The 20,379-nt window shown below is 38.9% G+C and overlaps 1 protein-coding gene across 9 annotated transcripts in view; it reads right to left on the reverse strand.

The window, feature by feature from the left end:
• The window catches only part of KIF1B (kinesin family member 1B), a 151,434-nt gene that overhangs the window by 83,948 nt on the left and 47,107 nt on the right, over nt 1-20,379 (reverse strand). For 3 of the 9 annotated variants that reach the window (XM_019976024.2, XM_019976027.2, XM_019976030.2), the window contains exons 9-13: nt 20,232-20,297; nt 15,392-15,467; nt 10,974-11,052; nt 10,060-10,202; nt 5,992-6,125 (exon numbers count right to left, since the gene is read on the reverse strand). In XM_019976024.2, the coding sequence (XP_019831583.2) occupies nt 5,992-6,125; nt 10,060-10,202; nt 10,974-11,052; nt 15,392-15,467; nt 20,232-20,297 (498 nt within the window). Of the gene's footprint in view, nt 1-5,991; nt 6,204-8,979; nt 9,022-10,059; nt 10,203-10,973; nt 11,053-15,391; nt 15,468-19,484; nt 19,503-20,231; nt 20,298-20,379 lie in introns of all 9 variants that reach the window. The other 6 variants (XM_070768870.1, XM_070768874.1, XM_070768875.1 and 3 more) reach the window with 4 other exon arrangements.

Raw genomic sequence — 20,379 nt, forward strand, 5'->3', positions numbered from 1 at the left:
AGCTTGCTCAAACTCACGTCCATTGAGTCGGTGATGCCTTCCAACCATCTTATCCTCTGTCATCCCCTTCTCCTCCTGCCTTCAATCTTTCCCAGCATCAGGGTCTTTTCCAGGGGGTCGGCTCTTCATATCAGGTGGTTAAAGTGCTGGAGCTTCAACTTCAGTATCAGCCCTTTAAATAAATATTCAGGGTTGATTTCCTTTAGCATTGACTGGTTTGATCTCCTTGCAGTCCAAGGGACTCTTCTCCAACAACACAGTTTAAAAACATCAATTCTTCAGCACTCAGCCTTCTTTATGGCCCAACTCTCACATCCATACATGATTACTGGAAAAACCATAGCTTTGACTATAAGAACCTTGGTCGGCAAAGTAATGTTTCTGCTTTTTAATATGCTGTTTAGGTTCATCATAGCTTTTCTTCCAAGAAGCATGCGTCTTTTAATTTCATGGCAGCGGTCATCATCTGCACTGATTTTGGAACCCAAGAAAATAAACTCTCTCACTGTTTCCACTGTTTTCCCATCTATTTGTCATGAAGTGATGGAACTGGATGCCATGATCTTAAGGTTGTCTGAATGTTGAGTTTTAAGCCAGCTTTTTCACCCTCCTCTTTCACCTTCATAAAGCAGATGAAGTTCCTTCTTAGCTTCTGCCATAAAGGTGGTGTCATCTGCATAATTGAGGTTATTGATATTTCTCCCAGCGATCTTGATTCCAGCTTGTGCTTCCTCCAGCCCAGCATTTCACATGATGTACTGACTCTAAATAAAAGTTAAATAAGCAGGGCGACAATATACAGCCTTGACGTACTCCTTCCCCAATTTTGAACCAGTCCGTTGTTCCATGACTGGTTCTAACTGTTGTTTCTTGACCTGCATACAGGTTTCTCAGGAGGCAAGTAACATGGTCTGGTATTCCCATCTCTTTGAGAATTTTCCCCAGTTTGCTGTGATCCACACAGTCAAAGGCTTTAGCATAGTCAATGAAGCAGTAGATGTTTTTCTGGAAATCTCTTGCCTTTTCTATGATCCAACAGATGTTGGCAATTTGATCTCTGGTTCCTCTGCCTTTTCTAAATCCAGCTTGAACATCTGGAAGTTCTCAGCTCACATACTGTTGAAGCCTAGCTTGAAGGATTTTGAGCATTACCTGCTAGATGTGAAATGAGCACAATTGTACGGTAGTTTGAACATTGCCCATTCTGGCAAATGTAATGTAGTTAATGTAGATGACTATTAATATAGTTAATGTAGAACTGTAGAAGAGTAGAACAGTTACTGTAGAGAAGTATTAATACCTACATAGAAAGAAACTATGAAGATTTAATACAATAACGCCCTAAGGCACCTGGCACTTGGTTTTCTGGAATGAGGAAGAGAGCATGGTAAAAGCCCAGAGTAAAGACTCATGGAAGCAACTGCTATAGCAAAGGAGTCCAGGAGCCAGCAGAGGAGGGCATGAAGAGGAGGAGGGTGATGATAATGGCGGAGGAGGAGGAGCAACAACGAACAAAAAACAAAACTTAAAACACTCAGAAAAGGCCTGAGCATCAGGGAGGTAGACAGAGAGGGGGCCATGTAGGAGGTACTCAGACATGAGTCTGTTACAAACTGCAAAAAGCTACAGCCAGCCTACAGTGGAAGGCAGGAAGGCAGAGACAAAAATCACCTGAACTGGCTCTCATTAATCCTCTGAACACACTCACAGACTGAAAGACTAGAATAGCTACCTGACAGCATCTCTACAGTCCTCCAACAGGAATGAACAATCTGCAGTGCAAAGGCCACTCCACAGCCAAGGGAGGAACCACAAGCCGCCATAGAGGGCCAGCAGCCAAGAAAGGCACACAATTCCAAAACAGGACGGGCAGGAAAGGAAGGGTACCGAGCACCAAGTGGTCAACAGCCTCTCTAACTCACCATCAAAGTTATTCAACAGCTCAAATAGGGGAGCATTAATGCTTCTGCAAATGACTGTCAAAGGGCAAGTACAATACAAGCAGGCCTCATAACCTGTAAGAATCTCAGGCTTATTAAAGAGAGTTGGCTAGAAACCTTCATGTTAAGTGGCAACTTCAAAAACAAAGGCCCAGGATAACATGATGCCCAAACCACAGCACTTGCACTAGGGATTATTTTATATACTGTGGTCCACAAGCCACACTGATGTCAGTTATAAAATACAAACTGATCCATGAGATGCTTGAAATACATATTTTTCCTGATTGGTTATTTTTAGAGAAGTAGTATGTCAGAGCTGAGGTTTATCTGGCTCTGTTAAAGCTACTCTTCTGATATTCTGGGGCAACTGTAAACTCACCCGAAGATAGCAATACTGTCTAGGAATCCTCTTACCATCTTGCTGCCAACTCTGATGTGACTTCTCTAATTTTACTCACTACCTGCAGGGTAAGTCAGAATATGACCTCCTTGTAGAAAAGAGATTTAAGGAGTAAGCTGAGGAAGGTACTACCTTCATTCTTTCATTACAGCTTCAAGCTGCAACTTTTATGTTGTCTAGAAAGTTATTTTTTTTTAACTCTGAGGAAACAATGTTGAGTGTCATTTAGCAAAACTTCAGCCCTGGAAAAAGCCACTTATTCCAGAGACATTCTAGAAACACAGAGAAACTAAGTGACTATCTTCAGGCTACATTTCTCCCAGAGGCAGGTCTATGGCTGCGTTTCCTGTGTGTTCTTCTTCCAACTAAGGCAGAATCCACAGGCTTTAGATAAGATATTCTATGAGATAGCTCACCATAAATTAAGAAAGAGTGAGGAATATTCTTTCTTCCAGGCTAAATGACAAACTTAGTATAAATGAAATAGAGATGCCAACAGGATGGTAGCTTCCAGTCTGAGTCACCAATTCACTCTGCAGGCAGGCCTGGCACATCCAGCGCTGCCTATAACTTATTCTAGAAGCTGAATTTAAGATTAAACTGAATTGGAATTCATGCTTTAGAAATGAGGAGTCCAGGAGACACTCTTCAAAGGTCTTCTTTCCTACAGGTACTGTACATTAAAAAATCCTGGAAAAACAGAGTGACATCAGGATCATTTTTTAGGCTTGCAGGCATGCTGGGCTCAGGCATCTTTTACCTTTGATCTCATATCATGTCTGTCTGGCTATCTGTACAGCACTGGCTATTAAGTCAGTTCATAATGCTGAACACAAATAAATCTTCATCATGATCAGTTAAGATGGCAGACACGTCCACAGAACAAGTCAGAATAATTTCCCCAGAAAAAAAAATTATAGTTTAGATTAAGATATTTAAATAGTTAAATGCTTACTACACAGAACATTCCTTGAAGCCATCAGATAAGTTTTACTGTACTGAATGCAGCCTGCTTCCTGAGTGAGCAGCTCCAAGTGTGGGGCCCTCAGGCTGTGGAGCACAGCATTTACCCTTGCGTGCTTCTGTAATGGATATCTGTGGATATTTATAGTCTAAAAGCCTAAGCAATGGCACTCACAGTGCTGACACTGATGCCAGACTAATAAATACCAGAGGCACCACCTAGTAGCCACTGCTACATATTTAAAACCTTCTTCTTAAGTCAGAATTCAAATCAAGGATACAACATTTCAACTCCCTTTGAGGTGCAGCTAAAAACAGAAAGCAGTTACATGTTACTCTCTTTGCCAGAGATGTGCAGAGGGCCCAGGGTATTTATGATGGATAACCTGGGTCTCTTCCACATGGAAACAGGATATTCAATGAATGAAGCAATAGTAACGCCCTGTGTAAAAGTATTCTACCAACTGACCCTTTTTTTAAAAAGTCAAAAGTAAAGAGAAACAAAGGGACATAAAATGTTAGGAAAATGAATGACCCTCCTGTATTACTGTTTTCCATTACAGTATTTTTCTCCTACAGTGTCATGTCTTAGGAATGCCATTCCTTCATATTCAGAACAATGAAACAGTCTCCAAAATGAGAAATCTGCAAGCATTTCTATCATACAACCACTGCCTTGCCCTGTGAACACAGGATGTCATCTGCCTGCAGCATTAAAATGAAGGTCTGCTGACACAGAATTCTCACCATTCACAAACTAGGAGCAGAACTAAGGTGCTTACACTACTACCATGCTGCATTAAAAAATAAGACTGAATGCAAAACCATAAAGAAATTATTTTCTAAAGCTAGTGAAAAAAGGAAATGTCATTTAGATTGGCTTAAAGGAAAATTAAAACACAGAAACTTATTTCTGCTAAAAGTAATAAAACAGTTTTGGGTGGGAAGTAGGGAGGCTGGGGAGAGGGTTCCTTGAATAAAGGCAGTGTTATTCCCTGGAAACTATCTGGAAGATACTGGGCGACCTAACACTTAAAGCATCTGGTCCACATCTTGACTCCTAACATTCAACATTATTTTCAGTTGGTTCCATTTAGCAGTTGGGAAGAAAATTTTTTGTACATCAAGTAGTGTTTAAGGAAGTTAAAGAAAGATTCAAATAGTAAGACTCCAAATTTCCAAAGAAAAATGACATTTTACAATAAATGACAGATTCCATGTTTCCCTTCCACAGAATCCCTGCATGTTGCCACTGGCCTGAAGAGAACCCTACACAGCAACTTTTGTCACTGATGCCCATCGTGATAAAATACAGAAACAAAAAACAATTCTTGCATAGGCCTTCACTAACATCTTCAGTAAAATTCCAAAGTCAATTTTACCATCGCAGAAATTATCCTTTTCTTCACAATATTTAATGAAAAGATTTCTCACTCCCTGTCCCTTTTTGTCAGGTGTTTCAGAATTTCCCCCCTTTCCACTAACAAATCCTGAAGGAAGCAGCCAGATCATTACTTTTGTTTCTGAAGCACCTTATGTTAGAAGTGACTGAAATGCCAAAGAAAAGGTAGGCTGATTGAGAGGCAGAAGTCAATTCTTCAACATCTTTTGCAGCTTCATCTGCAAACCAAAACGAAAGCATCAACAATTATCAAGCTAAATTCCCTATTAGCAAAAAAGCTCAGCAAACTTTTTCTATTGTTAACCTGTCAAAGTGTGTCACTGTTTTCCACAGTCCTTGAATGAGCAGCCGTGGTGAAGAATGCTGAGTGCACGTGACGAGGACTGCTCGCTGGGCACAGGGCTGCAACCCCCCAGCTCCTTACAGTTTCTTTGCCCTCCCTGCTTTTCCCACCCTGGACTCTTGAATACAAAGGCCACAAGGGACACATCAAACTCTCATCCTGGAAGTGACAAGCACGAAAAGAAAAGGCACTTGTGTTGCTGTCTCGATGATGTGATGGATGCCACCACAGGTGACAACTGTCTGCTCTTGTAGTCACAGAGGGGGAATAACATTCATATTCACAGAGACAGACAAGAAAGCCACTGGGTGGCATGGCGGGTGACCTGCACACACGGGACTCCAGTACACAGCACCAGCACTAAGATCCGTGACCTGCGTGCACCTGCACAGGAGGGGCAGCCCTTCCACTGCAGTGATCACAGGGCTTTCTATGAACTTCCAGAAGATATAATTTCATGTGTCTCTGAATAAAGCTGGTATAGCTACTCAAATGTGCAAACCTTCTTTTGATTACATATTTTACTAACAGAAGCAGATTCTGCACTTTGCAGAATTTCATCTTCCAAAGAAACCAAATGTTTAATTAATTAGTTTCCAATGAAATTTCTAACTGAACGATTTCACCATGACTTATAAACTATGGACATATCTACTTATGGACATGACAGATGGACACACCTACTTATCAGTTACCTTGCCTGGCCAACCTCTGACCTGCCCATGCAACTCTCCCTCCCATCCCTGCCTACCCATGTCAGACTCAAGCATTCTGGTGAAGAGAAATTAATCACTTTACAAAGCAGTAATTTCAGGACACCTCTGAGAGTCAGAAAGTTCTTTCATGTCCTGAACCAACATCTCAATGGTTTCTCATCCTTACTCTGCCTTGTAGAATGACACAGAATACCTTCCATTGAGTCTGAGTAGGTACTACCTACCTTCAGACGTTCGATGGCTTCCTCTCCTCCAGGTGTAGACATGATTCTCTCCTGAATACTGGTCACAGATGTTAAGCCCACCTGACTATTGAGTGAGCAGGAAGATGGAGATGAAGTAAGGGACCCCATGGATGCTGTGGAAAAATTGCCAGGACGTTGATTCTCAGAGGCTAGCAAGTACCTATGCTTATTGTTCTGAAAATCTTTCAGATCTAGGAGACAGAAAGAAGGGAAGGCAGAAAAAGTAGAAAAGAGGAAAGGAGCAGAAGAAGGAAAAAGACAGGAAGGAACACCAGTGTAAGAAAGGAGAGCATTAAAGCGGCAAGACAAAGACAAGTTATGATACAAAGACAAGTTGTAATTGTTCCAGATGGCAGTTCTCAAACATGACTGTCTTGTTTTTAATACTGGCATTGGAGAGGTTAAGAACTACTCCTAAATTTAGAAACTAGAAAGTCCAGTATGGGTTAACACTGCATTTGGTAGAGGGGCACAGAGCCTCCAAGGACACTGCTGAAGCCCTGTCCCCACAAAACCAGGCTACCTGCCTTCCATCCTATCCACAGCTCCAAATCTGTAATGTCTTAGGTTAACACAACTGTTAAATGCCAGTAGTTCCAACAGCAAAGGAAAAAAAATGATCATTTATCTGTCAATATGAATACACATCAGCCTGGCCCAGTATCTTAAGGGACTCAGGAAAAACTCCCAAGAATATGTTACATTAAAACAAAAATCTGAGCACTTAGTAGTGTTCTTTGTATGCTAACAAGGAGTTTTTGTTTTTTTTTTGTTTTTTTTTACAAGGAGTTTTTAAATATACCTTTTAAAAAAAGAAGAGGTAAGTGCAGAAACTACAGGAGTCTTGTATAAGTCCTGGCTAAGAACTCAGAGCTAATTATCTCAACAGGGATGAACAATGAGTGAACAATGAGCAAATTATTAAATCCGGTGTAGCTCATGTTCATCTACTGGAGCAAGCAAAAATTAAGGCTGATTATCTACTAATTTAAGTAAGGCTCTCACTTTGCCTAACAGAATGACCATGAGTTACTGAGAAGCCGAGTTCCTAGTATGATATGCAAGTTTTAGGGAGATACTTTCATTTACTTAAGTCTTTAACAGAATTCTAAGTTTTGCTTTTAAACTTAGTTTTGGTAAAAAGAGCCACAAACAACAAACTCATTAAATTGCCATTTGTACTTTTCTTCCTTAGTCATCTTTCTCCAGTAGGCACCAGAGGAAATCCATAGGTACTGATATATTCTTATTTTTAAATTAGCTCATGTTTATATGTAAGACAATCTATACTGCTCAAAATTCATATCAAAACTAAGTAAATTTTCTTTAAAGGATATGAGTCAATACAAAGAGTCAGAAAAAATATTATTAGTTTTCTCTGAGTCTATCCCATGTGAACTTAATCAAGGCCAGTTCCTGAATCCCCTTAAAACCAGTGGTTGCTTCAAGACAGTTTGAGAACCACCATCTGCAAAAATAGAACATAGGAAAACAAGCAAATTTTAAAAGGGAGGTGGGGGTAAGAACTGTTGCAAAAAATTAGCTACCAGGTGGTAGCAGCAAGGTGGGGAAGAACAGGATGGAAGGTCCAGCCGACACATGCAAGCCCTATAAGGCATTAAGTGCAGTGATTGAAACGGAAACTCAGTCGTCAGGGCTGTTCTCCTGCATGGACACAGAATTAAAACTCAGTCATGCATAGCTTTTTGGGAGATGCCACAACTGCTCAGAAAAAGTGAGGCAACAAGCTGGCAGCAGCAGCACCTGCAGCACAAAAGCAAGAACAAAGGGTGTCTCTCCCACACCAGAACCAGCTGGCTTCGGAAATCTCAGACAGAGCAGTTCCGATCCAAGAGTCGCTGTGGGTTAGGACATTACAGGGCCTTAGAGGCCGAAACTCAAGACAGCAGCCAGGGCTGCACTGGGCTTCTCCTGTATCTGCCAAGCCCTATCACATGATCTCCCATAGAAACAAACAAACCAACAAAAATCTAAAACTGAATCACCCCCAAATCAAGATTCTTCATTTATTTGAGTTATTCATTTATGAGTTAGCTTAAAAGAGTGATAGATATGGAGAGAGTAATGAGGTGTGATCCCTTTATAAAAAGTCCTCATTTCAAGCACACATTTTTGACACCCAAGTTTTAAAAAATTTAATTTGTAATTCATGAATGAGTAAAAAAGTTTACCTAATCATCAAGTAAGCTGAGGTCCAAGATCTGGAGGAAATATGTTTGGCATAAGCACAGGTGAGAGCTAATCCAACACCACAGAGCTACTCTAGCCCAGAGATTTGGCCAACTAGAAGTGACTTCTTTCAATTATATATACACCAAGGCTCAGAGTTAGAGAGCTATTTTAAAAGGATTTTTCTAACAAGTAATCAGACCGTGAGGGATCATGAGGCCAAAAAAGGTGCCATAATGATTAAAAATGAGGGCTCTTAGTTATACTATCCAGTCTGACCACATAGAAACCACGGGATCTCATTTAGTGCAAACTAGCCACTCCGGGCAGCAGTGTCCTCTTTGGAAAAGCGGGCAAAAAAGGAACTTTGTGCGAGTCACTGACAGGTTTAGAAGAGATAATATATTCAGGTTACCTGGAATAGGTCCTGGCACATTATAAACACTCAATACATGTGAGCTGCTGTCATCACTACCATCACCATCTATGAGTTTGGATTCAATTTAATCACACAAAACTAAAGTGGAAAAACTAAAGAGTAAAGCAATAAGAGGTTTTTAAGCCTCTTGACCTAATTCAAGCCACAGACTGAAATTCAGCAAGTCTGTTCTGCTAATGGAAAAGGACAAAAATAGGAATAATTTCTGAATCTACTATGCTCTGTCTGGGATTTCCCTGTTAGGATCGCTGACATGCAAAGCTCATCTTAAGGCTGATCCAGCAGAGGCAGAGTAACAAGTCAGAGTACTGGAAACCACCAATACATGAGATACACACATTTGCCTCCACTTCCCGAGTAATCATCGATCAATGGATCAACTGAAGGTAAGCAAGAGGGAAAATACAAAAAGGGTCAAAGTTCAGGTTCAGTAGTGACATAGAGGGGGAACAGAGCAGTATTTGGTATTTGGGAAGCTGAAAATAATTAACACTTAGAATAACATACTATCATTTTACAAAGAGTATGTATTCATTTAAATTCAGGTGTTAATCAGTAAGAAGAACTAAACTAGAAGAGGCCTTGAAAATCTTATTAGAATGCCAAATAATAATATTAATCTGAAACTCAAAAAATAAAAATATGCTTTATTAAGTAAACTCATATACTATTATACTGAATATTCTAGTTAACTCCCTCAGAACTTCTGATTAGACATTTTGTAGGCAGATCACTGAGGTTAGAGAGTCATTTTAAGACAACATTGTAAGACTCTCTGGAAGTCTAATTCTTGAACTTGACAAGATTTGGTTATTTGCCCCTTCATAAGTTTATAAGGAGTGAGTTGGGGGGCATTTAACCACTCAAAGGTAAATCTTATCTGAAAGGAGACTGGAATGGTGGGTTTCTTACAAATATATTCAGTATTACTACTACATTAATCCAAAGAAACCCAAAACAGAAAAACAAAAAATTGAAGTAACAATTTTATGAAGTGATTAATTTCACAGTGAGAATAAACAATCCAAATAAACTTCACTGCTGATCTAAAATAGAAATCCAATAACAAATATAAGTAATGATACATAACATTTTAAAAAGTAATTTCATGAGTTCAAAACCTGATACATGGGTACATAAAAGAAATTCTGAGATCATTTTCAATGAGCTTTTGGGGTGGGCATGCTGTACAGCTTCTGGGATCTCGGTTCCCCTGACCAAGGATTGAACCTGGGCCATGGCAGTAAAAGCCAAAAATCCTAACCACTATACCACCAGGGAACTACCCTCAATGGACTCCTTAAAAGGTTAAGAAAAACCCAAAAAACTCTTTATCATCAAGTTTCATCAAGTTCCTTAACTCTAAGTTTAAGAGCCCTAGAAAGAATAGATTTTGTGCTGGTCCTTAATTCACTTACTATCAATAATATCTCCCAGCCCCTGAGCACGAAGAAGGTCCTTCAGCCGTGTCACCTCCTCCTTTAATTCACGAACTAGTTTGGCATTGGGGTCCTCATTGATAACAGCATTACATTTAATTTGTTTTGCACGATCTGCGTATCTAGATCCAAAAAGAAGACACATTTTTGCCATTCCTTAAATGCTCTACTTCTCATAAGTAACATACCATTATTTCTAAAAACAGCTTGAGTGTTTACATATTTTTATGAGCCTTAGTAAAAATACATATGTAGAAAGCATTATTTTTAGTACCTTATAAAGATGTGGGAAAAGGCTTCAGTGAATCTAAGTGATTTCCTCAAGATCACAAAGGAAATAAATATCAGGGACTAATATCAAAATATATATCGAAACTAATTTATTAGACTATATAGTGTTTCTTCCATTATATCAAAAATGTTTTTGATGAGAGAAGAGTTGAAAGTTTCAGATTAATGTAATCGAACCTAATCATATACAAAACTATCCTATTAGTGAACATTCTGTCCATAATTTTTAAAGTATTACATGTACTCACAACTTTATTATTTGTTATGATGTGAGTAAGCACTTCTATAATGACAAACATGAGAAGGGGACACTTCTTTTTATAGAAAATATTAATAAGTTTTTACTATTATCTAAAAGTTACCCAAAAATCTCACCAAAGCAAATTTAATATCTTTCCTATGAAAAAGTTCCTACTTTTCTCAATGAAACTGAAAAGTATAAATAGGTTTGTGTTTTTGTATGTGTGTTCCCTGTTATAAAAGGGATGGGTCATTGTTTACTCAAGCAACTACCCACACAGCATAAGACAACCCATGGCCTAACAAGATGACTTATGGGGAACACTGTGTTTTCATTAGCTATTGAGATCAAACAGGAGTACCTCAGAGTGCTCAAAGTTTCATCATAGTTGATATCAGCTGGGCTCAGAGCAGCAACCATTGCAGTCCGAGAATTGCCACCTAAAAAGATGAATCATGATTATCTCAAATCATACTTGTTTTATTAAAAAACTTCATTGAATGTGTCAAATCAGACAGCAAAACCTCAGATTCTAAGGTTTAATCAGTAAATTTTTTAAATGTCCCCAGGCCAGGCATCGTTACATGTAAATCTTGGTGTCTGGATGTACTGTGTCCAGTTTCCCTAGATACTCCACTAAAGCCACTCTTAATGATATGAAAGTCACTGGTGACATGAATAGCCATTCTCAGTCACTTCCTTCCATCAGCAACATGTAACACAGTTAATCACTCCCTCCTTATCAAGAAAGAGGGAAAGCGGCTAAAAGAACAGTGAATGACAGGTAAAAGATCCAAAAACATCAGCAAAGAGGAGTTACATTTGATTACGTGCCTCTCTCTCAAAGGAGCATGGGGTTTTCAAAAAGGAACAACAGTTTGAAGCAGGTGTGTGGTCAGATAAACAATTACTCCACAGTTCATGTCCTAAAGTAAATAAGACATGGGAGCAAGCCCTGATTTAAAGGTGGGCAATAATATCACAGGAAAGATATTAAAGATGCTCACTAAAAGTAGCACCCTGGTTACTCTATTAGCTAAAATGGCAGAGCAGGAAGACCCTGAGCTCACCTCTTTCCACAGGCACACAAAATAACAACTATTCCAAAGCAACTTTTGGTAAGAAAAATCAAACAACTAGCAGAAAAGTCCTTAAAACTAAAGAAGGAATCACAAGGAGACAGGTAGGTGGGGCAGAGATATGGAATAGTTAAGACCCACAGCCCTGCGTGGTTGAGCTACAAATGAGGATAATTGCAACTGCAGAGGTTCTCCGCAAAGAGCAAGGGGTCTGAGCTCCACATGGACTCCTGCACCAAAAAGATAAGCCCCCAGAAAGTTTGATTTGAAGCCCAGCAGGGCTTACTTTTGGGAAAGCCAGAGGGCTGTGGGAAGAGAGACACCACTCTTAAGGAGTACACACACAATCTCACGTGCCCCAGGACCCAGGACAGAGGCAGTAACCTGAAAGGAGACTGGGTCAGAACCCTGGGCTGATCCTGGAGGACAAGAGGCAGGAGTACTCTCTGGAGGCAGCCAATTTGGGGAGCTTGTTCTACCACAAGGACACTGGCACAGAAAGTTCCACTTTGGAATTCTCCCTCTAGCTGATAAGTGCTGGGACTTGCCTTACCCACCAGCAGGTCTGCTGTCTTAAGACCCCAGAACCCACAGCCACCCAGTCCTGTCTACCTGAGTGCCCAGGACCTGCGCCCTATCCCACACCAGCACGCTGGCACTAGCCCCAGCCCCAAGGACCCATAGGGCCCTACAGTCAGAGACCCTGGGCCCCAGCTGTGCCCACCAACAGGCTGGCAATAGCCCCAGGATGTCCTGGGCTCCAGTCCCATCTGCCAGCAGGCTAATACCACATCCAAGATACCTAGACCCTGCAGCTACTCTAGCATCTAGCCCTACTCACCGGCATGCCAACACCACCTTTGGGACACCAGATTCTGCAAGCATCCTGTCAGGAACTGGCCCTGCCTGCCAGCAGACTGACAACACATCCAGGCCCCCAGCCTTGGAACCACCCGCTCCAGAACTCAGCCCCATCCACCAATGTATGGCAGCCTCCACACAACACAGGGCCTGGAAACCAACCAGAACAGGGGTCAGCCACACCTCCCAGAATTCCCACAGCAGCCAGCCTGCCACAACAGAAGGACCCATGCAGCCCAAACATGGGACACCCCTAGAGCATACAGCTCTGGTGACCAGAGGGAAGTGCACTGCTGGGATACACAGGACGTCTCCTGCAAAAGGCCACTTCTCCAAGGTCAGGACACCTAACCAAGCTACCAGATACACACAAATAAAAACAATAAATTAGGCAAAATGAGGCAACAGAGAAATATGTTCAAAACGAAGGAACAAGATAAAACCCTGGAAGAACTAAGTGGAAAAGGCAATCTACCAAATAGAGAGTTCATGGTAATGATTGTAAAGATGTTCAAAGAACTCAGGAGAAGACTAAATGAACAGAGTAAGAAGTTAGAAGTTTTTAACAAGAGTTACAAAATACAAAGAAGAACCAAAAAAAAAAAATTAAGAATAACTGAAATGAAAAATACACTAGAAGGAATCAACAGTAGATTAGATGATACAGAGGAATGGATTAGGAAGCTGGAAGATGGAATCGTGGAGATAACTAAGGCTGAACAGAAAAAGGAATAAGAAGAAATGAGGACGGTTTAAGAGACCCCTGGTACAACATCCAGTGTATGAACACAAGGCTGCCCAAGGAGAAGAGGAAGAGAACACATTTGAAGATATAATAGATGAAAACTTCCCTAACCTGGGAAAGAAAAAAGACATCCAGGAAGCACAGAGAGGATCAACAAACAGGATCAACCCAAAGAGGATCACTCTAGACATTGTAATTAAAATGGCAAAAATTAAAGATAAGGAGAGAATATTAAAAGCAGCAAGGGAAAAGAAACAAACTACTGTAAGGCTATCAGCTGACTTTCCAGAAGAAACTCTCTAGAAGACAGTGGCACAACATATTTAAAATGATGAAAGGGAAAAACCTATAACTAATAATCTCTAGCTGGCAAGGCTTTCATTCAGATTTGATGGAGATGTCAAAATTGTTACATTTAAGCAAGAGCTAAAGAATTCAGCATCACCAAACCAGTTTTACAAGAAATGTTAAAGGGACTTCTCTAAGTAAAAAAGAAAAGGCCACAACTAAAAACATGAGAGCTACAAAAGGAAAAATCTCATTGGTAAAGGCAAATATACAGTAAAGGTAGTAAATGAGTCATGTATAAAGCAAGTAGGAAGGTTAACAGACAAAAGTAGTAAAATCATCTCTATCCTCAATAAAGAGTTACTGTTACTACTGCTGCTAAGTCGCTTCGGTCGTGTCTGACTCTGGGTGACCCCATAGACGGCAGCCCACCAGGCTCCCCCGTCCCTGGGATTCTCAAAGCAAGAACACTGGAGTGGGTTGCCATTTCCTTCTCCAATGCATGAAAGTGAAAAGTGAAAGTGAAGTCGCTCAGTCCTGTCCGACTCCCAGCGACCCTATGGACTGCAGCCCACTAGGCTCCTCCTTCCATGGGATTTTTCCAGGCAAGAGTACTAGAGTGGGGTGCCATTGCCTTCTCCACAATAAAGAGTTAAGGGATACACAAAACAAAAGATGTAAAATACGATGTTAAAACATTAAACATGAGTTGGAGGAGCAGTAAAAAGGCTGGGTTGTTAAAATGCATGAACTTAGATCAATAATTCAAAATAATCCACATATAAAGACAGCTATGTACAGTTGGGACATACAGTGAATAACTACATAACATCTTTGTATGGTAACATATCATTAAGTAAACTTATTGGTGATTTGTTTGAAATGCACAGAAATACCAAATCGCCTTTTGTGTAACAGGAACTAACAGAGTGCTGTAGGTCAACTATACTTCAAAAACAAACAAACAAACAGAAAAAGAGAACAGACTTGTGGTTCCAGTGGCAGTGGTTAGGGCAGAGGGGAAATTAGATGAATGTAGTCCAAAGGTACAAACTTCCAGTTATAAGATAAATACTAGGAATATAATCTACAACACGATTAATATAATTAACACTACAGTATGTTATATATGAAGCTGAAGCTCCAATACTTTGGCCACCTGATGCAAAGAGCCAACTCATTAAAAAAGACCCCGATGCTGGGAAAGACTGAAGGCAGGAGAAGAAGGGGATGACAGAGAATGAGATGTTTGGATGGCATCACCAAATCAATGGATATGAGTTTGAGCAAGCTCCAGGAGATAATGAAGGACAGGGAAGCCTGGTGTTCTGCAGTTCACGGAGTTGCAAAGAGTCAGACATGACTAAGCGACTGAAAGACGACCATGTTACATATGAAAGTTGTTGAGGGAGTAAATCTTGAGTTCTCATCACAAGAAAAATTATTTTTCTATTTCTTTAATTTGTTTAATCTATACAGGATAATGGATGTTCACTAAACTTACTGTGATAACCATTCCATGATGTATATAAGCCAAATCATTATGCTGCACACCTTCAATTTAAACAGTTCTGTATGGTCAATTATATCTCAAAAAAACTGGTATAAATAAACAAATACAATTAAGGTAAGCAAATTCAACCAACTTAAATCAAGAGTAAAAATGAAAAAAGAGAAAGATCACTCAAGTTAGTAACAGAGATTATTCTTCTCAAAAAGCAGACACACAGGAAAATGAACCACAAAGATAATTGGTAAACAGCTTCAAAAAGATGATTTCACACCTTTAAAAAGATGATTACATACCTAGATTTTCTCGAAGGAGCCAAGTAAGTACAGAATCTCTGTAGGGAATAAAATCAGTTTTCTTCTTCTTCTTACTCTATTAAACAGAAAGAAATGGCCTTAGCCTTTCTTAGCATTGTTAGAGAGGAATAATTCAGATGGAAGGCAAACCAGTCTAAAACTTCCAAGTAAATTAAATTACAGTGGGGTGCCATCACTGTTGAAATTTAACACTCACAGCTTCAGTTCTTCACAAAACCAAAAGCTCATTTAATAAATAATTATTTCTTATTATATTTCATTCTGAAAAATTTACAGTATTCACAGCAGTTTGGAGAATACCCTAATGAACTACCATATATCCATCACGCAGCTCTGACCATTATCAATATTTCACCAATCACGTTTCAATTTCACTCAAAGTCTTTCCTACATTTTTTTCTTTCTGAACCATTCTGGAGGAAACTACAGACCCTATGCCCTTTTATCCCTAAACATTTCAGCAGATAAGGACATTCTCTTACACAGCCACAGTTCAATGACCAAAGTCAGGAAATTTAACACCAATATAACACTACTATCTAATATCCTGTCATTTATAGCTTGTGTAGGGCTCTAAAGCAAATCCACATTTCACCTAAAAATACTTCAGGTATGTATCTCTAACAGAGAAAGACTTTATAAAAAAGAAAAAAGTAACTATAAGACCACTCTCACACTTAACAAAATTAACAATGATTTTTTTAATATCATCTAATAGCAAACCTCAAATAATAATTTTTACTTTTACAGAGGGGCAAATATGAATCTTGTGCATTCCAGGTTGGATGTGTAGGAGCAACTCATTTAATTAATAAATTTATCTAGTCAACCACCAAATCATCAAGGTGGTTACTGCATATCTCGTAACTCTTACATTGTAAAACATATTAGGTTTCTTTAAAAGGAAATTATGTCAAAAATATATCAGACCATTAGAATTAGGAGTCAAAGTGAAAAGGTCTAAGAAAGCGATGCAATTTGCTGATCAGGAGATTTAGACAGACTGCAAGATAAACTTTCTATATTTATCAAAAGTTTCCTTATACTGCTCTCTCCATGGCCCATCTCATTATCACAGGATAAAGCAAAAGACACCAATGCAAAACCAGTGCTGAGATGAAGGAAATTACACCCTCTGAAAGTAAAACACAATGCAAATGCTTTGGCTACTACAATATCTGCTGGCTGACTACTGTGTGGTGATAATTAAAGAAGTTACTAAGGGGAAAGCCAGGTTTCACTGATAGGCATCTCCCCAGTAACAAGCAGTTTAATAATCTATTCCCAGCATAATCTGAGGTCATATTAAACTAAGGATGACCTCAGTTCAGTTCAGTCACTAAGTCGTGTCTGACTGTTTGTGACCCCATAGACTGCAGCACGCCAGGCTTCCCTGTCCATCACCAACTCCCGGAACTTGCTCAAACTCGTGTCCATTGAGTCAGTGATGCCATCCAACCATCTCATTCTCTGTCATTCCCTTCTCCTCCTGCCTTCAATCTTTCCCAGCATCAGGGTCTTTTCCAATGAGTCCATTCTTCACATCAGGTGCCCAAAGTACTAGAGCTTCAGCATCAGTCCCTCCAATGAACATTCAGGACTGATTTCCTTTAGGATTGTCTAGTTTGATATCCTTGCAGCCCAAGGGACTCTCAAGAGTCTTCTCCAACACCACAGTTCAAAAGCTTCAATTCTTTGGCACTCAGCTTTCTTTATAGTCCAACTCTCACATTCATACATGACTAGTGGGAAAAACATAGCTTTGACTAGATGGACCTTTGTCAGCAAAGCAACCTCTCTGCTTTTTAATATGCTTTCTAGGTTTGTCATAGCTTTTCTTCCAAGGAGCAAACATCTTTTAATTTCATGGCTGCAGTCACCATCTGCAGTGATTTTCGAGCCCAAGAAAATAAAGTCTGTCACTGTTTCCATTGTTTCCCCATTTATTTGCCATGAAGTGACGGGACCAGATGCCATGATCTTCATTTTTTGAATGTTTAGTTTTAAGCCAGCTTTTTCACTCTCCTCTTTCACTTTCATCAAGAGGCTCTTCAGTTCCTCTTCACTTTCTGCCACAAGGGTGGTACATCTGCATATCTGAGGTTATTGAGCATGATTTATTTCTTGCTAAATCCTGGGTATTCAGAAAGAGTACTAAGTAGCTGACTTCTGATTTGTTGAGAAGGAAAGGAAGTAGGCAAGTTGGTACTTGAATTCCATCTCATCAAACATGTCCCCTACATTTTGAGATGGCTGAATAGCATCACCGACTCAACGGACATGAACCTGAGCAAACTCCCAGAGATAGTGAAGGACAGGCAGAAGCCTGGCATGCTGCAGTCCATGGGGTCGCAAAGAGTCAGGCTAAGTCATCTTAGTGACTGAACAACATCTCATCCTGCTCCACCCACAGACACATTCACCTATGAGGACATCATTTCCCACAGCAGGTTGTATTCCTAAGTTACACAGACCTTTAAGGAGAATTAATCCTCTCAGTCATTCATAGCTGAGTGGGACTTTCATTCCACATGAAATCCTTGGGGCCTGAAACCTCAGTTTATCCTCTCCGTTCCCCACTGCATCTAAACACTTCACTTTGCCTATCTTTAGTATTGAAAATGCCACAAGATTTAAAGTATGCCAATTATAATGACTGCCAACAGAACTGTAAAAATAAGTAAGCAGTGTCAGATTCTAAAATGTTCCATATTCATTTCTGTCAATTAGGCTAAACTAAGAAGGAGTAGCTAAACGAAGAAGTATAAATAGAACTTCAATCTTTTCCATTTAAAAATATCCCAGAACTTTAGCCATTTCTTCTCTGCTTGCTCTCATACAAATGAATGTCCTTCCTGTTCTCACATCCACAATTTTTTTTAAAAACTAAGTGTTTTAGCCGCTACATAACAAGCTTTACTTAGATCACTAACCTCACTAAAAAATACTATTTAAGTATGGATGGAAATAATCCTGTTTCCTTTCCCAGTGAAAATAACAATACATCTTAATTCACCAAAAATCATGCCTGTTACATAAAAATTAACATTTATTTCTGATCTGTTACAGTTTATGACACAGACACAGAGTACTAAACTGGGTTTTATAAAACATATTATAAAAGATCATTTGCAAAATTTTGTGACATAGATCAGTGAGGGAAATCATGGAAAAAATACTTTGTAAACTTTTCCTCTGGTTGATACAGATGTAAACAGATGAGCAAATGGACAGGACAAGTTAGAATAATCACTAAATTTTAAGTTTTCATTGTTCTAGGACCTAGATTAGATATTAGAAGAATATCTACACATGCATTATATCAAATAGCAGAGAGATGTTTTAGTCTCAGGCAGCTCTGTCCAATGAACAGAACAAAACAAAAAGCAAAAACCCAGAAAACCAGCACTTTTAAAAATATTTTTATAAAACTAGAGAATATGCAAATCTATATTTTTAAAAGTATTTCAAAGCAGACACTGCCTCTCTCCCCCATGATACGCTTGTGATTCAGATCAAACTATTAAGTGCCCTAGTATTTATGCAAAAGAGTATTAATAAATTTTAGAATATCTGTGTAAAAATATAAGGAAAAGGAAAATCTACTGTATCTGGATTAATAAGAATACAAACAATGTTTTCTGGAAACATTTAATGGTTAAAAACAGTTAGAAATTTAATTTTATCTTAGAGCTTTCAATTTATGTATAACCAAAGAATAAGAAAAAAATTTAATAATTTAAATAATCCATGACTTTTCATGGTAGAAAACCTATATGGCAGTAACCTATATGCCTCCTAAGAGCAATAAAATAAATTTTTTATGGGCACCATTCTAAAACATAGCTGGCTTCTTGAAATGATAGCTACATTTTTCTTAAACCTTTGTATTGGTGTGCTATCTCATGATTCACAGTCACCCTAAATAGCAATTCTAAATTCCAGAGCTAGAAAACAAATATAATGCTTCTTCAAGTTTCCATTCCTACTTATGCCTCCAAGCGTCCTGCTGAGGATTTAAAATCAACAACTGATTATACAGCTAGATCATTTCTACCAAGCCCCACCATACCTTGCTGGTGCAGTTATCCTACGGGGAAAAGCATTTAAAAGAGAATGAGAACACACAATAAGCCTCCAAACAGAAAATATTTTAAGTCATTAAAAAAATTTTTTTAAGTCATAAATTGAATATCACTTCTCAGAGACAAGCAAGAAAACATTTAATCCTTTTTAGAGATTCAAATGAGGTACTAAACTAGAGCATAAAATAACCAGCACTTCCTTAGCTTCTAACCTAAATAACGAAGCCCCTTATACAAAAATTGTTTCAACTATTTTTGTATAAGGGGCTTTGTTTTAATTCTAAGAAATAAGAAAAAATAAAACTACTTTAAAATATAGTTTATTGGCCCACAAATCAACAACATTTGCCAAGGCAAATGCTCAAAATACTCCAAAATGTACAGTATCCTGTTTAGAAAAGACTACATAGAAAATAATATGCAATAAATATACTTGCTCTTACAAGAGCTACAAAATAAGGCTCAAACAGTCAAACCTTAAGTCTTTGCAAAGACCTAGTTTAATTCTAGCCTTTACAGATCTACATTTACTTTCATTTGCCTTAATCGCTTTTATTTTCAGTACAAAGTCAAAGTGTGCCATACCTACTATCTTATCTGAAAAGCTCTAAAAAGAGAAAGACATGATATAAAAGGAAAAAAGAGAATACCCTTTAAGAGCAATCATAAAATATTAGTCAAATACATTTGCTGAGTAGACAAACTTTCCCTTATAATGAAGAGTTAACACTTACCACCTCTGCCAAGGCTGAAATGACTTTACCCAGAGTTGTAAGAGACTTATTAATATTTGCTCCTTCCTGAAATCAATATCAAACATAAAAGAATTATGATAAAGAATTCTACTACTGCCACATCATACATGATAACATAAAATACAAC

This window comes from Bos indicus, chromosome 16, assembly GCF_029378745.1.
Source record: "Bos indicus isolate NIAB-ARS_2022 breed Sahiwal x Tharparkar chromosome 16, NIAB-ARS_B.indTharparkar_mat_pri_1.0, whole genome shotgun sequence".
Classification (NCBI taxonomy): domain Eukaryota; kingdom Metazoa; phylum Chordata; class Mammalia; order Artiodactyla; family Bovidae; genus Bos; species Bos indicus.